The sequence below is a fragment of the Schistocerca nitens genome, chromosome 2 (assembly GCF_023898315.1).
Source record: "Schistocerca nitens isolate TAMUIC-IGC-003100 chromosome 2, iqSchNite1.1, whole genome shotgun sequence".
Taxonomy (NCBI): Eukaryota; Metazoa; Arthropoda; class Insecta; order Orthoptera; family Acrididae; genus Schistocerca; species Schistocerca nitens.
In genome coordinates, this window is record NC_064615.1 from 508,563,994 (window position 1) to 508,582,124 (window position 18,131).

General features: G+C 36.8%; 1 protein-coding gene across 1 annotated transcript in view; it reads right to left on the reverse strand.

Annotated features, from left to right (window-relative positions):
- The window catches only part of LOC126235125 (E3 ubiquitin-protein ligase lubel), a 443,689-nt gene that overhangs the window by 117,658 nt on the left and 307,900 nt on the right, over positions 1 to 18,131 (reverse strand). The window contains exons 14-15 of the mRNA XM_049943859.1: positions 14,606 to 14,869; positions 13,553 to 13,799 (exon numbers count right to left, since the gene is read on the reverse strand). Of these exons, the coding sequence (XP_049799816.1) occupies positions 13,553 to 13,799; positions 14,606 to 14,869 (511 nt within the window). The remainder of the gene's footprint in view (positions 1 to 13,552; positions 13,800 to 14,605; positions 14,870 to 18,131) is intronic.

Sequence of the window (18,131 nt, forward strand, 5' to 3'; positions counted from 1 at the left end):
ATTTAAGAAATTAATCGCACATTCTCATGTGTAATGTAATGCATCTTGTGTAAAAAGCAATTTATTTTGAAAGTAATGATTCTCAAACCGCCATCTGAAATATTTTCCCACAACCTATTAGAAATGTAAACAGTTGTGAAGTCACGCTCATCAAAAGCAGTTTGTAGCTATGAAGTATTATCTTCATCCCAAAACCTTTGACACATTTTGCTGTCAACAGACCCTTGTGCATATGCTGTTGTTACAAATGCATTTTCTTTGCAACTTAAGTTTTATTTTTGTGTTATTCTCTCATTTATGTTTTATTGTTGCAGCATTTCTTATCACTCAAATTACAAAAATTTAACTGAAAACTAAAACGATGAAAAAATCCCAGAATTCTAAAAAATTCCCAGGTTTTTCCAGCATTTTTCCCAGATGAAAAAATTCCCACTTTTTTTCTGGATTTCCCATCTGTTCTGTGGCATGTACACACTTTTATAAGTGACTGAGATTTAGTGTAGTCATCACAAGGCAGTTTTCTTCAAATTGTATTAGGCTTTGGCTGGTAGATGTTAAGCTCATGGAAAAGTATTTGCCTCAAAGTTTATAATGAAGAGATCACAATTCCATTGTAGACTAAAATTCTGTTATAGGTGCTGTAAGCTGTAACACTTCTTGGAGATACAGTGAGTACTTACACTCAACTAATGAGTGTGGGTAGGTAGCAGCTGGTGTGGATTACCAGCATTGCCAACTTATCATCTGCTGTGTTACCACTTTGACCATCTTTTTATACTGATTGTAGTTCCTAAGCATTAACTTTTATGTGTCTCTTGAATACAGAAAAACACACACACACATTTTTGTTCTGTGTTGCAGTTTCTTTAGATGTGATTTGAACACATTTGTGATCTCCTGAGGTATAGGAGCCATTTTACTGGTGATATATCTTCTTTTCTATCCACTTGCATGTGACATCCCTAACTGATTGAGGATGAGTTATGTGATATTATGGTTGTGTCAAGCATATCAAAACTTATATTTCAGAGTTCTTTGTACTGTCGATTCCAAATATAGACTGATTTGATAACTTTAACTCTGCTGTCTGCATGTTATTTTCAGTTTTACATATTCCTTTTTTCCTCCACTGGGAAGATAGTGTATGTAAAGGTGGGTACATACAGGCTGTTTTGGCTTTTTGATACAGAGGTACATTTGGTTAAATGATAATACCATTTGCCTTTTGTGTTAAAATTCTTGAGGAGCTTGTCAGCTTCTCAACATGTGCATTCTTGCAAGTGCTGACTGTAATACCTGAATCAATTGCTTGGATTTACAAAAGTTATAGAAACCAAAGAAGTGTACATTGAATATTTTGGGCCAAATAAGAGCAGTATGTATTTGATATATTAGCAAATGGTTTACATGCAGGCTTTTATTCAGGATATCCCACCTAACTATGCCACTTCATAAATGCTACAAAATGTGAAAAGTGCAACTGGCTATGGATGCACTTCTGCCAGAGGCTCACACATAGTAGCTTCATATAGGTCAACAACTGCCACTTTCACACAAAGCTTTGTTTTTTAAATAACACATTTATATTTTTCTACAGAAATGAAAACAAGATCTACAGTTAGTGATGGCAGACTTTGTTTCGCTGTTCTAAAACTCATACATTCCAAAATAGACTTTACAGTATGGTGGCGGTGCTAGTATTTCTGCCTTAGTGCACGGAAGGGTGAGGATTGGCTGCACTGTCCTGCAGCCTGCTGCCAGAGACTCATACAGTGGACAGGAACAGAAAATCCATAAAGGTAAACAAACATCACTTTCAACATAAAGTTATGTTTATTTAAGTGGCACTTGGTTTTCCTACAGAAATGAAAATTATAGGCATAATTTGGTGATAAGACTGGTTCTAACATCCTGAACACAATTATTAGTGGCATATAGTCCACAGAAATGTCTAGTTTGTGCATGACATCCAGCACAGAAAAAATACTCTCAAATAACCAGTAATGTCACACCTGATGAACCTGTGTCACCTTAACAAATGTCCAAAGTCCCACTCTTTGCATCAGTACACTTGTGGAGACTGTGAATAAGTGAGCTTTGTACACATTGTAGTGTTTCTGCAGTATACACACACATTGTAGTGTTTCCACAAATACTGTTGCATTTGCATTGGCAATATTTTGTTGCATATCCTCTGGTGTTGTTAGGGGTTCATGGTACATATACTCTTTCACTGCACCCCCAGAGAAAGAAGTCTAATGGGTTCGTGTTGGGGGGTGGGGTGGGGGGGGGGGGCAGGCTGGCCAGCTCACAGGACCTCCTCATCCTATCCACCTATTTGGAAACATTGCATCCACAAATTCCCTGGAAACATATGTGTAGTGTGTGGGGCACCCATTATGCTGGAGCCATATTGATAGTCATGTTTCCAAGCCCAAATCCTCCATGAGGAGTAGTAGGGTATCTTGCAGAAATGATGCATATCACCATCTGGTTAATGTTCTTTGACAAATATTGGTAACTACAGTATGTGTACCAATGACACTGCAGCAAACATTGACACCCTACTGCTGTTGATCAGCAGCTGTGTGGAGCTATTGGGAATTTTCAAGGATCAGTAGTAAATGTTCCACAGATTCATATGACTACAATTTGTAAATAAAGCTTCAATCATAAACAACATATCATGTAGGAAGTCAGAATGACCTTGCAACTGCTGAAGTACAAAACAACAGAATTCACCCCACGTAGTTCTTGGTGGAGTGAGATATGATACGGATGAAGCATATACCTATGCAAAATCCTCCACACACTATTACAGCCCGCATCTCGTGGTCGTGCGGTAGCGTTCTCGCTTCCCACGCCCGGGTTCCCGGGTTCGATTCCCGGCGGGGTCAGGGATTTTCTCCGCCTCGTGATGGCTGGGTGTTGTGTGCTGTCCTTAGGTTAGTTAGGTTTAAGTAGTTCTAAGTTCTAGGGGACTTATGACCACAGCAGTTGAGTCCCATAGTGCTCAGAGCCATTTGAACCATTTTTTTGAACACTATTACAGCTTACTCCAGAACTGCTTGCAATCTGTCACACATTCACCTCAGGATTGTGTACTATAGCAGGCAGAACAACAATTTTGTTGTCACTGTTAGTTGCTGTGTTTGCATGTTGATGCCTTCTGGGTGCCCAGCTGCCAATTTCTATGAGACTGATGCAGATGTTGGAAATGGTATGATGTGGACACTGCTTATCTGTTAGCATTTGGTGCACATTGCTACAGCTATGGTTGCATTTCTGTGACATTTGCCATAAATTAACATCATATTTAGTTTTTATTCATTACTGAAAACTAGCACATCATTGAGATGATTGCAAATGTCATGAGCCACTCCAAAACGGGAACTGCAATTTACATGAAATGCATTACAGTGTATTTTCCTGTTTGACACCAATAGTAGTACAGCAGGCCTGAGTACGAGACACTAGTATACTGAACATTGTAGGTAGAAAGTGCGTACTGTTAGTGGTCTGTTACAACAGGCTGCAGGACAGCGCAGAAACCATAGCACCACTGTCATCCATTAAAGTCTGATATTTCATTATGTATGAGATTTAGAATAGTGAAACCAAGTCTACCATCACCAACTGTACCTCTTGTTTTCATTTCTGTAGCAAAAAAATACATGTGCCATGTAAATAACCTGAATTTGTGTTGAAAATGGTGTTAGTTGACCTTTGTGGATTAAGCATTCTTGCTCATTTTGTGAACCTCAGACACAGGTTTACCCCTGCCAATTGCATTTTTCACATTTTGCTTAGTTTTGGAAATATATAGCAGAGTTAGGTGAGACACCCTGCATATACCAATTATAGAGTGAAAGAAACATTTGACAGGTTGTAATAAAAAGTAATAAATTGAAAGGTGTATTTGAAAAAGAAGTGGAATGAAATACTGGAAGCAAAAAGCTTCCTTCACATTCACATCAGTTTGCTTCAAACAACATTCACTGATGACAGAAAAAAATTTACTAAGTGGGACATGCTGGCTATCTTTAAGGAAAAGATAAATGCAAGTATCTGAATTGTCTATGTTATGAAAACTATTTTAACCATGTAATTATAGAGATTTTAATAAAAAGCAAACATTAGTTGTAAAATGGCAACATAGAATTATAGCAATTTGTAGACAACATACGATAATCGGCAGTTCTTGTTGCTTAACTATTATTGTAATGTAAAACAGGGAATGGTATAGAAATGGTGAATAGCTTGTACAATAATACCCATTTGGTACTGAACTGTGGGAACAGGAGATGAGCCACACCTGGATCATATCCACCCAACAAACAGTGACCATTAGTCTTGCATAATGATCAGCCTGAATGTTGTTTATTTGTCTAGACAAATGAAGCCTGGTTTCTCATCTTCACTTAAAGATCATAACACACAAAGAGTTAAAACACAGATACACACACAACAAGCTTAGTATGATTCACAGACTGATGACAAACATGTCTTCCCACTCTTAGGCTACTTTCACATTGTGCACCGGTATAGGCTGGGATGGGATGTGCTGCACTGGCCTGCACCTAGCAGACACAAGCTGTTGTCCAGTGTGTTCACACCATATGCTGATATATAAAAGCTCTTGGCCATCTGTAAGACTAGACCACAATGTTTTATGGATCTATTTTTTCCCCTAAAAGTTTTACTTTTCTTGTGAAAGGAAGCCTACTTTTTTCACATTATTTTTTAGTTCTGTAACATTTTTCACTTGATTTTGAAGAAAGTACATGCTTAAAAGATCTAATTTTCATACAGATGATAGTGTACCATCTTAACTTCCTAATAAACCATTTAAATTTTCATAATTCATTATAGTAATTGTGAAATGATGCTATTCTTCAAGCATGTGCACTTGATTTACATATCATGTAGTGAAAAACCTTGATAGAGGGTAGCTTATTCTTAGATACATCTTAGAGCATACATTACTGCAAGTGAAATACAGCTAAAAGTACAAAAAAATCTTCAAATGTAATGACACTTAGGCCTATCTCTGTTCACAAGCAAATGTGAGTTACTGAATGGTATCAATGCTGCGATCGCAAGTCTATAGAGTTTGCATGCTTTATCATAGTGACAAACACTGTAGAGGAACAAAAAACAAATTACCAATGATCAATGGAGGCATAGAGTCACTTTCTCATGTTACTTCAATGATACATGGCCAGAGAAAAACCAAACATATACAAATTTTTCTCTTGACAATGACCAATTATGCTCGCTATGATTTTATAACAGGTCACACTTGACATGAGTAAAGACAAGCAATTATTTGTTGTCAACATCCTACAATTAACAGAATGTACATTTCATCTCTGGAACTAGAAGAGAAAAATAAATTAATCTAGGATGAGACTTTGCTGTGGCTGGACTATAACGAAAGCTCGTGAGATTCTACTTAATTACTTTATAGTTAGAAGTGAAAAGTGGCAGAGACCATATGATAGAGTTACATTTATAGATGTTTCTGTGTCTAAGGTGACTAAAGCACAAGATGTTCTGTTTTGAAATTTTCACTTTTGTATTTCTATGAAACTGTAATACCACAAGTTGCAAATAATTACATTGACCCTATCTCCACTTTCAAAGAACTGTGCATTGCTCTTAAGAATAACATTTCTTTTACGAAATGTATGTGATGAAACCAAGGGTAAGTGGAACTGCATTTCAGTGGTCTTTTCCCTGAATTGCATGGTCACCCCTTGCCAAATTTTTAAATTCTCATCTCCACTAGCTTCTATTCCTATTTTTCCATTTTAGCAGGAAAAGGAAGGAAGATCCTGTCAACGTCATGGTCATTAAAGACAGTTGACAAGAATAATCGGTAGTTTTAACATTGCCTCAAACATTGCAGAACAGGTAAACAAATTACTGCCGATTGATGGAGGTTGTGCACATCACTGTTACCTCCCCTCCCCCCCTCCCCCACACACCAACCTCTGTACTGTTTTGATAGTGCAATGACTCATCAAGTCCTGAAGTACTGGAGAAATAGGAAGTTATGTATCACATCCCATAAATAGTGACATACATTTAGGAGAGATTTTTACTTTACGTAAAGAAATAAAAACTTTCACAAATAATTGTATTTGTATTACATAATGAATCATAATACATTTCAGTGTGTGCTGCAAAACAGTCAAGACCTGACACACATCAGACAGTAAATAGCATCATCATCTTCAGTAATATCTTGCTGCGCCTTCATCGAAGGTATTTTGTCCTTTCTGAGTTGTAAAAATTCTTCAGTATTTTGCTAAGTGGTTTCTTAGTTGGCTGTGGAGATGGTTCATCGACTGGAGCCAATGACGACCTCTCAGAATGATCTTCTTTGTCTTGTGACACAGATATATTGAAAAAGTTCTTGAGATAACGCCATTTAGCTCACTAGTTCTGCTTCCACATACAAAGAAAGAACTGTGCATAGTTCTTCAAACTAAGATAGCTTTTAAGGAACTGTGATGAAACTAAGACCTAGTGGAACTTAGTTTTGATGGACTTTTCCCTGGATTACCTGACCTGATTTTGCCAAGTTTTTCAAACTTTTCTGTGTCCCTAAGGTGTTTCCATTTCAATTTCACCATTTTAAGTTGAAAAATAAAAAAAATATGAAAAATATAGGTATTTAGTTCCCTACTGTTGCAAATGTATGATAATAGATAGACAAACCTCGTACAGTGACACTTCAGATAAAAGTGATAAGAGCAGGTGGGAGACATTTCATACGTGTACTGCAGAAGCTATAAGTTAGCTTCACTAAATTGTGCCACCGGCTGGCTCACATCCAAAATGTTAAACATTTTGATTGTTGCCAGCATGGCCCAGCTCTCACTGTGCCATCATGTCCTAGCTGCCAGTGTGGATACCACAATACAAAACAATGGGTTTGATATCTCACCACATCATAGCCTGGCCCAGCATGTCTCAGCCCAGTATGCAGTGTGAACACAGTCTTAGACTAACAGACATTTACACTGAGAGGAAAGGCATCCAGCCACAGAATTAAAATGAAAATATTTGTTGTTTCATGATAGGGGCTTGTCCACCATTATTGGACCTGTCAGATGGGACAAATGTCGCAGAAAAAAAGATAAGAAGAGATTGTACATAGAAGGGTAAACAAGATCCTTTAGAAATGAAAATCATAAACAACATCTACACTTTATGAAGAGTTCATGAATGAGTAAGAGATGGTCTCAGTGCTCGTTTAGTCTTTATTGTATTAGTTAGCAGCACTTTTTATGCCCTTCTCCCTAAAAGTAGAATATCCTGGTAGTTATGAATCTGGAGTGAATGTCAGTCAGTCTTTGAAGAAAATTTCTTTGGTTTTGAGGAATAATTATAGTCAATGTAATACAAGATTAAACTAATACTGGAAGTTTTGAAGAGTGACTTGTGCTATGGGAGGCACACAAGATGACGATGTCAGGTAAGAGAACAATGCTTCTCTCTGAAACTGAATGAGATTAACAAGTGTGTGACCTATTGTCTAAATATTTGAAAATTACTTTCCCAATAATTTGTCTTACTCTGTATGACCATTTTGAGTTAACAGAAGTGGGTGTTACTAAACACCAAGAGGCTGATTGTTGTGCTTCATGATATTGAGGTATTATCTACAGTTTCAAAATATGCCTCACATTGTGATGAAATGTCCACAAAAGCTCAGATGTCTCAAGATAAAAACATACCTGTCTTTATATGAGAACCACTATCTATGGACCTAGTGAGGGCTCACAGTACCATTAGAAAGTGGGTTACAAATCAATGATAATGATGAATCCAAGGCTCTGAGTGCCTCTCTAACAGCTGCTCTGCCCTCACATTACATTGTCTCTCTAAGTTGACCACTCCATTCTTGATACTGCGTTCAGTTATGGTTCACCCAATCCTGCCAAAGTCATTGAATAGTGGCATCACACCCATTCAAATAGTGAACAATTCACTAACTACTCGAACTAGCTTCTTTGAGGCCAACTACACATCCTCTACCAAATACTGACATCTGTGTATGATGTTCACATGCCTGTTTGTGAGACATAGTTACTGTCCAGCTGAGCATTTTATGCCCTGATATTGACATGTCTTCTGTTTACTATCCTTGCCAGCTGCATAGTGAAAATGTACAGCAGCATCACCCATTCATCTATCGACTGCCAAAGTTTACAATTTTGCATTTTCCATTAATATCTGTATTAAAATCAATTTGTGACCACTTTGGATAATTTCTTCATGGTGTTTTCTTTTTCTTTTCCTTTTTTAAAATTTTCACCAGGCCTATCAGATTAAAATCAGAACAATACCTCAGTTTTCTCATCTTATTCAAATATTTTTCATGGTATGTTAAGTGACTATAACTAGCAATAGCAATTTAGTGAAGGTACCACAAAACAAGTTAGTGGAGTTTCTTTTCCATTTTTACCAAACAGACTTGGACTCAGGCAACTTCTGATGTGACTTCATTTATTAATTGAAAGTTTTCATATTATTTAATACAAGTTTCAACATCAAAGTGGAATTTAAATGTTTCTCACTGAACGGCACAACAGTTTGCCTACGAATTTGGCTATAACATTATAAATACATACATTTCGGCTGAAAGCATTGTAACCCTTTCAGAAAGCTGAGAGTACTTTGTCATGTGAGACATACATTGCAGAACAATACAGGAATATAAGAACAGCTGGAAAAAATGTCTACAAATATGAAGAAATTAGTTCAACCTTAAACATGCAAAACTTTATTTCATTGTCCACATTAAATCCAAATACAATTTTGTGATTTTGACAATATCCTTGATTGTCTAAATCAGGAAAAGCAAAGTCCTGCTACAGCATTAGCATAAATCCATTGATGCTTATTGTTTCTAGTTGTACTAGATTATTTGCCATACATATTGGCTTGTTCAGTGTCTGTGCTTTTCTTCCAAAAAGTTCTTGTGTCAATTAAACATCATCTTTTAGTAGGGCACTATCAAGCACTTTCAACAATGCCTGGCAGTGCTTGGGCAGTACTCAGGATCACATGTAGTTGGCTACCATGAAAGGTCATGTATTAAATATATGGGTACAGAAAGTAATATGTTTCTGAACTCCATATGTGAGCAACAATAATGCATTAGAACTGGACCTGAGAGCAGACAAAATGTTAAACAATATTGGTATAATAATGGAGGGAGCAGAACATGAATTATAAATTTGTAAATTGCAACCTTAGTGACATAGCTTATCCCACAATGAAAAAAGAACTATAACAAAAATTAAGTAATGTGAGTGTTTATCAACAGTCAGGGTTGACATAAACTATGAATTCAGTAAAACCGAGATTCATAGAAGCTATTTTCCTCTCAGAAATCCCACCATTTTTCAACTAATAATATGAGAGCAATGTGGTCATTTCAAATATATGGGTATATGGGTACCTGGTGTGACCTACAATCAATTATTCTCTGATGTTCTGATAGTCTGGTGCCCATTTTGTGGCTGTACGATCAGTAAATGGTTACTCTTACATAATGAAGTGAACTCATACTAACTATGTTATGTCAGCTGACAAACAAATTGAAAGAAATTGCTGTGAACTCGAAACTTCATACAAATTTGATGCAGAAAGTGAAAATAAAATAGAACTTTTATTCAGCTTCATGTTCACATCAGTTCATACACTACCATTGTTATTGATCTCTGTTACTGTTACTGATGCCACTACTAAAGAAGGATGACAACTTTCTTGTTAAGCAATATAGGAAAAGAGAATAAATGTGAGACAATAATGGTGTAGTGTGAACTGAACCAAAAGAAGAAAAACATTTACACCCATCATTTCAACTTTTATGTAATACAATACGCAAACAGTTTCTTACTTTTTATAATTTTCGAGTTTCATTACAATGTTTTCCCAACCAATAATACGGAAAGATAGAAATAACTCTTTACACAGAATGACACTAAAAATAGGTTAACTGATAGTAAGTTTATTCAATGAAGTTTTGGGATTGCAGCCATGATATCTCAGGTGACAATCATGCAACCATCTACAGGTGAGTGTTTTGCACTGGAGATTGCTAATTCACATTGGAGACACATGCACAAAGGCAGCAAGTACATCAGTGATCTCTGTTGAGTTTCGTACCCTCTTTGGGATTGCTCTATCTGTGGCATGCAAGCACATGCATTATGGTAATACTACAAGGGTGGTTTGAAAAGTTCTCCGAATCACCAAGAGAGGTCAGCACTAGCACAACAAACTGCTCACGAGATATTCATTGGACTATTGCCTGTAAAAATGTGCCATGTCAGTGCTCTTGGAAGAGAGCTGTGGTGGTGACGTGGCTCTGTCGTTGTTCCCGCGTAGTGATTTGCGAAGATGAAAAAAAATCAAGATTCGAGCAGTGGTTAAGTACTTTTTAAAGAAAGATGTGAAAGCAAAGGACATTCATGGTGATTTCTAGAATACACTGGGGGACTCTACTCCTTCATATGCAACTGTTGTCAAGTAGACAAATGAATTTAAATTTGTTTGGGAGAGCTTAAATCATGATCTGCATGGTGGTCAGCCAAGATGTGTCACTACTTCAGAAATCATTGCCAAAGTGCACAAAATGGTCATGGAGGATCACTGATTGAAAGCGTGTGAAATTGCTCACACTTGCCAGATGTCATCTGAAAGGGTATATAACATTTTGACTGAAGAATTAGAAATGAAAAAATTATCTGCAATGTGGGTGCCGCGACTCTTGATGCTGGATCAAAAACGCATGAGAATGGACATATCGGAACAATGTTTGGCCCATTTTAGGAGAAACGAACAAGATTTTTTGCACCGGTTTGTGACCACAGATGAAACTTAGGTGCACTGCTACACCACAGAGACAAAACAACAGTCAAAGTAGTGGAAACATGCTGATTCTCCACCACCAAAGAAAGCAAAGACAATTCCTTTGGCAGGAAAGGTCGTAGCATCAGTGTTCTGGGATGCAAAGGGGATTCTGTTTGTAGATTATCTCCCCATTGGACAAACAATTACTGGAGAATACTATGCTAACCTCCTGGACAAATTGCAGTGAAAGATACATGAGAAAAGACCAGGTTTAGCAAGGAAGAAAGTCATCTTCCCTCAAGACAATGCGTGCCCTTGCACATGCCATCACCATGGCAAAATTACATGAACTAAGGTACAAATTGTTGCCACACCCACCTTTTCCACCAAATATGGCTCCATCAGACTTCCATCCCTTCCCAAAACTAAAAATTTTTCTTGGTGGACAAAGATTCACTTCAAATGAAGAATTGATAGCAGGAGTTGACAAAAATTTAGCAAGCCTGGAGGAAACTCATTTTCGAGATGGGATCAAGGCACTGCAACATCTTTGGATCAAGTGCATTAATCTACAAGGAGACTACATTGCAAAATAAAAAATGTTTCGGTGATGTAAGTACTTTTTTCCATTCCATTCCAAAAACTTTTCAAACTACCCTTGTACATGTGCATACTCTGTCGAAATACAGGCTCCTGGAGTTAAAATTTTGATCTCAAATCAAGAAAATCAACTGTCACTAAATGTTTCATTAGTAATAAAATGTTTTCTTTCTGAAAAAGTTAATGAAATCACTGGGCCCCAGTCTATAGCTGCCATCACAACTAATAAGATCTTCTGCCAAACGTATTTCCACCAGTTCCTTAATTACTGAATATCAGAAGTATCCTGTCATGGCCAAGATTTCCGTGGCAGAATAATCCTTGGAATGTTCTGTGGAGATACAATGCTTGGCTATGGCTGACTTACTGGGCTGTAAAAGGCGATCATGTTCATTGCACTTTTCGAGCACTGTGCGCTTTGCCACACTATGAAGGTATTCTGTAGATTTCAGCCCTCCACAACAACAAATCATCCTTTGCCAAACTGAGAGCAGCACAAGTCTTTGTATGTAGGTGGAATATTACTTTGATGTTAAGTTTCCTTAAGATTTTGTCTAATTTTGACGAAATATTGCTGATATATGAGAGGAATGCCCTGGACTAAAACCACTCCTTCTCCTGTTGATCTTGTGGGTGGTCATGTTTCTTCTTGCTTAAAGCTATGCTGATCTTGTGCAGTGAATATCCATTATCTTTGAGAGCAGATTTTAGGTATTCCAGCTCCTTTGCAAGGCTATCCCCATCAGACGCAAGATGTGCCCTGTGCACCAACATTTGAAGTATGAAACTTCCTGGGAGATTAAAACTGTATGCCAGACTGAGATTCAAACTCAGGACCAGCACACACTCCACTGCAGAGTGAAAATTTCATTGGAAACATTTGAAGGATGCTCATAGTTTGTTATGGGTGATGGCAGATAGAAGCCTGCAAATTGTACTTCCGCACGACATTCCACGGATTAGTCTGCCACAGAAATCTTGGATTAGACAAGATCCTTCTGGGATTCAATTATTAAGGAGTTGGTGGAAATACATTTGGCATAAGAACTTATTAATCATGATGGTGGCTTTCAACTGGATAAGGCAAGACACCCAGTGATTTCTCTAACATCTTCAGAAAGAAAACATTTTATGCCTAATGAAACATCTAGCAACAGATGATTTTTGGTGTCAAGTTAGTATTGTGAACTAGCAATCTCCAATGAAAAACACTCTCCTGAAGTTGGCTGAATAACTGCAAGCTGAAGTATGATGGCAAGAGGTAGGCATAATCCGGTTGAAATCCCAAAACTTCATGGAATACTCTTTATGCTGTCAAAATTTCAAGAGAGCAAATTTAATTATCTATATCAGTATCTTTTTACTTAGTTTATTCAAAGAATTTGATTGAATTCTGGACAAGAGTAGACATTAGTCAAGTAGAAGTATGCCTAATGGCAATTCTGGACAGCAGACTGTGTCTGTCTCAGTTGCTACTGAAAATGGTTTAAGTAGAGAAAACTGCTCAACATACAGTTGAGTCATACAATGGTCATCAGACTCAAGAGTTAGACCAAGAGAGAGAGAGAGAGAGACAGAGAGAGAGAGAGAGAGAGAGAGAGAGAGAGAGAGAGAGAGAGGGAGAGCTGTATGGGCCCAGCACTTGGCCTATTACCTCTGTAGAATGGACAGTACCTGATACCTGAAAGTTTACCTATGAGTTCATGTGGCCATCTACCAATCAGTACCACAGTTATATAGTTAGTGGCTACTATACTCCTTCCATTGATTGTATTGCACTCAGGACCTTCCAGTATTGAATCAATTAGTATTAAAACACAGTTACTATGCATTTATTTTATTCTGTCTTAATCAGCATGAATCATAATACAGCTAGAAAACATTTTTATATGTCCATACACCAGAATTATTTGCTTTCAGCTATACAATTTCTATGTTACACTGCAGTCCAAGTCATCATTGCAACAAGTCACTGATATTACATGTAAAACAACATGAAAATTGGTAACAGAAATACTCAAGATTTCTGTGAATCAAATTTAATTTTCTTCATAACATGTCACCTCTCATAACATACCTTCATCAGTTGTTGTGTGAGTCTTGAGGACAGGCTCAGGAATTTTATCAGGCACCCTCATACTAGCCTCAACATTCCCACTTTCATTATCAGTTCCTACAGGTGGCCCCCAAATTCTCATCAAGAAAGGTTTCAGTTGTGTCTTACTAAGTTCTAAATAGGCAGCCTCAAGATTTCCATGATTGGCTGTTAGAACGGTTACAATATCCTCCCTAGTAAAATTTCCACGTGCCATCAGCTCTGCATACTGAAAAAAAAAGTATGTTTATTATTAAATTCAAAAAACAGACTCTTATGAAGTTGGAAATAATTGTAAATGTAATATTTTATTGTTTGATTTTAATTCATCTGTTTCATTGTGGGTGACCTTGTCCAGTTGATAATATCACTGCATTCCACTTCTCTCAGAATAAATCACAGATCTTTAGAATGAAATAGTCGGAAGATGCTTACACAATTGCAAGCTAGTATGATGCTTGCAAATGTGTATGTTGCCATCAAGCAGCTTGTGAGACACTTAGCACAAACTGCCTAGGTTTGTTTTCCATTGGAGTGCAAAGGGACACTAAAGGTCAGTGGAGACAGCACTGTTGCAAGCTTAAAGGTGTCTACGGGCTTGAGAGTGATGTGGCTCACATACTGTTCAGGCAAGTTTCGTCGCATCAATGTTTTCCCTGAGTGGTTCATGAGCCTTTGTGAACACACTGCTTGCAAATGTATATACACCTTGAGAAAGTTTAGAATGTTGGTAGACTTGCCGCAGGGCTTTTTCAACGTAAAATGAATCTGCAGACCTTAATATACGATCTAAGAGGTATAGAGAGGGCCAAACAGCAGTAGAATATTTTGCATGTTTAGTGAAGTTTATGATTGATGTCTGAATTGAAGCTGGTATTTGAGAAAGAATATGAGGTAGGAGAGGACAGGTTCATAACATGATCATAATTGTAGAGATTTATTGATAAATCTAAGTAGTCAACTTAAACAGTTTAGCAAACAAGGATAGTTAATTCAGAATATCAGTCACACAGCATACAGTCCATTAAAGCATACCTTCTTCTGGCGCTGCTCTACACACTCAGTAACAGCTGCCCACACATTTCCTCGATGTATTCGTAATGCATCACGAGCTTCAGCAGCTGATATTGTTCCAATATTATTTTCATGTCTCTCATGCCCGTAGTTGGTGGCCAGAGTTACTACAGTATCAATCATATTGCGCCAGTTATCACGCAACCATGTAACTGGATTTTTCTCACCACAGTGTTCCATTGCCACTTGGAGATCTTCTGTTGTAAAGTTATGCATCTCTGCTTCCTGTTAACAAGATTTAAACCCAAGTTAATGATATCTAAAAGCCTTAGAAACAACATCTGTAAATAAATAATTGACTTTCTTTCTTCCTATATTGCAATATGCATTAAGAGATAAGGTGCGAAAAATTTACCACTAGAAGCCAAGCTAATTCAGTAATTATGGACAGTACATTGTGCTATTCTTGCATAATGTTTATATGATGAGAAAACAATATGCATTCAGAACACTGTAATTCAAAATAAAATACAGGTGGTTTGGAAGGAAGTGCAGTTCCACTTATGTATACCAAAGCTGCATCTGTTACTTCTTGAATCTAGTAAAAAGGTTGAAGAGAAAGTAGTATATCATCAAAGCTGAAGTAAAGAATATACTTAACTAACAGCAGCCATTATGTATGAAATAATACTAATTAATTACAAATGGGAAGGACCAAGGAGTACATCAAGGGCATAATCAAAGGCGTAAGAAATGAAACAGAAAAAAATCTTGGTCAAGTGAATTTGATGTAAGGACAAGATAAATTATATTGTAAATTTACACTATTATGCAAGGTGAATACTGCAGGTAATTAAGAAGAGAAAGTAAATGTTAAATAGAGAAGGCAAAGTGGGCAAATGAAGAAAACAGGAAAGTACATAGAACTGTGGAGTACTATACTAGAAAGAATTTTGAGATCACTGATGGAAAAGCTTTTTTAGATCACTGATGGACATTTTTGTAGAAAAAGCAGGCAGATACAAGTATTTAAACAAAGATACAAACAGAGAAAAGTGTATGAACAAAGAAGAAAGCAATAAATGAAAAGACAAAATTTAGAAAGAAAAGGTTGATGAAGGAGAACAGATCTGCTAAATGAACAGAATGAAGAAAGAGGCCCATTAATAAGACAGCAGAGTTAGCACAAAAGCAAATGTATTGCCTAACAGGAGTGAAGAGCTGACATAAAAGTGCAGAGACAGAGAAGAACAGGAAAGTGGCGGTGATTGTTCCACTATGATCAGAAAAAATTATGAAAACTGGAAATATCAGGTTTCTTGTACAATTCAAACAGAGAAAGAAAGAAGTATGGAACATGGAAGGCACTGGAATAGACATAGTTCACAGAAGTAGTAAACAAAAATTACAGAAGTCATTGGAAGAATATGAATGTAACTCACTCCCTCTGTTTTCATAAAATCAAAGTCTAGATTAAACACATTATTTCTTTAGGGGTGCACTGATTATTATTATTATTATATTCAATCGACTTAAAATGCTTGTTTGTATCATTATTTTTCTTTTTCACTATGTTATTTACATGTCACGAAAAAAGAAGAATGGAAAAAGAGTAAAGAAAGAGGAAAGACAATGACAGTTTAGGTGTATAGATGAAAAACACCAAAGAGAAAGCTCCTGTGCGTTTCATAAAGAAGAAATAAAATCAAACTGATAACAGGACAGATGAACACTATATATTTTGAAACAGTTGACAAAAACCACATGAGACAAATAAACATTCTTGAGTACATTCAAACATAAGGGACAAATTTAAAAAAACATATTGTGATGTGGAACAAATTTTTGAAGACAGTGATGATGTGAGAATGAAGGGTAGAAACAGATTAATGAAAAACAAAATTTGTTAAAAAGTAACTAATGAATGTACAAACTGTCTGCAATAAGATGAAAAGATCATGCAGTCTGTGAAACTTATATGTACACAGTTACTGAAGAGATGTAGAAATTATGGCTGTGGTAATCAAAAGTGACCACACTACATTCATACAGAAAACATAAGAAAGTCTGGAATGAATAAATGAAATTTGCATTAACGTCAATCAGTCCTCAGTTCTGACAAAACAAAAAGTGGAAATTTGTGCCAGCCTGATATTTTAACAAAGACCTTTTGTTTTCAGAGTCAGTAATCTTCATTCATTGTGTTTCGTAGGTCTTATCATATTGTTATTTTAGCATATGTCCCTTAGCTTGCTGTATTCATGCGAAAATATCATAATTAGAAAATTTTATTATCTTTAAGAGGTCCTAAGAGCAATTTAAACTTTTTGGCTTTTTGGATTTCATATTTGAACCTGTAATTTTCATGTTAAACATTTTCTTTAGATGCATCATGCTGTCAGTTGTAAGCTAATGTATATGAGCTCTCCCCCCCACCCCCCCCCCCACCCCACCCCACCCCTCCCATCACCTTTCCCCTTTCTCCCCTCCTCAACCATTTTCAATACAGACAATTTATATTTGCCTGACCAACATTATAAAGTAACAATAATATTATCTTGGAACTTATAAAGTAAACAAAGTCATTCATGGGTTACACTATAACCAATCAAACTGAGGCGTAACTGTCATATATATAAATTACAAACAACTGTATGCTGTATGTGTGGAAGTAAATGCACAAGCTCAGATTGTGTCAAGGATGGGGAAGGAATTCGGCCAAGCCCTTTCAAATGAACCATCTCGGCAGTTGCCTGGAGTGATTTAGGGAAATCACAAAAAACCTAAATCTGAATGGTCAGACGTGGGTTTGAACAGTTGTCCTCCCAAATGCAAGTCCAACTGTATGTAATTTATCATAAGTAGACATATTGGCTCTTTATAGTTATTATTATGTTTTATATATCAGAAGTCGGACTATAATAGCTAAAACAGGTCATGATCAGTTATATCTTCTCACAGCTGTGAGTGAAATAAATAACTAACTATGACGTGAAGTGACAATGTCTACTTTTGATACTAGTTGCTCTAGTTTAGTTTAAAATGTGAGCTAGTTGCTGTGAAGCAGTTGTAGGACTATTCCCCCATCAGCTGGGCTGTGTCTGAGTTGACTGATTTAGAATCCATGTGCTTGTGTCATGGGCAAAAATCACAGTTTATGAACAGTTCATTAAAGGTATTGGAAGGACTGAAATGGGCCTGTAATTAGACTTTATAATGTGTGTTATTACAGTGTATTCAATTCAGTCAAGGTGTAGGCTACACCTTGAGTCACTGAGCGAATGGAAATACAGATCAGCATGGTCCTATCAAATCAGCACAAGATTTTAATGTTTTGTTAAAACTACTATCATATTAAGAAGTATCACTGCTATTTAGTGGCCAGATGATTGTTTAATACCTCGTAGGTGATAGGTGATGTGTTTTTGAAGGTAGTGCCTGTCACTGTCGTACATAGTGTCCAAATCTAATGCACCAGTATTTGCAGGTTATTTTGATTCAAAGAGCAGTTCAACATAACATTCAGTAACTTGTAGGCTCTAAGACT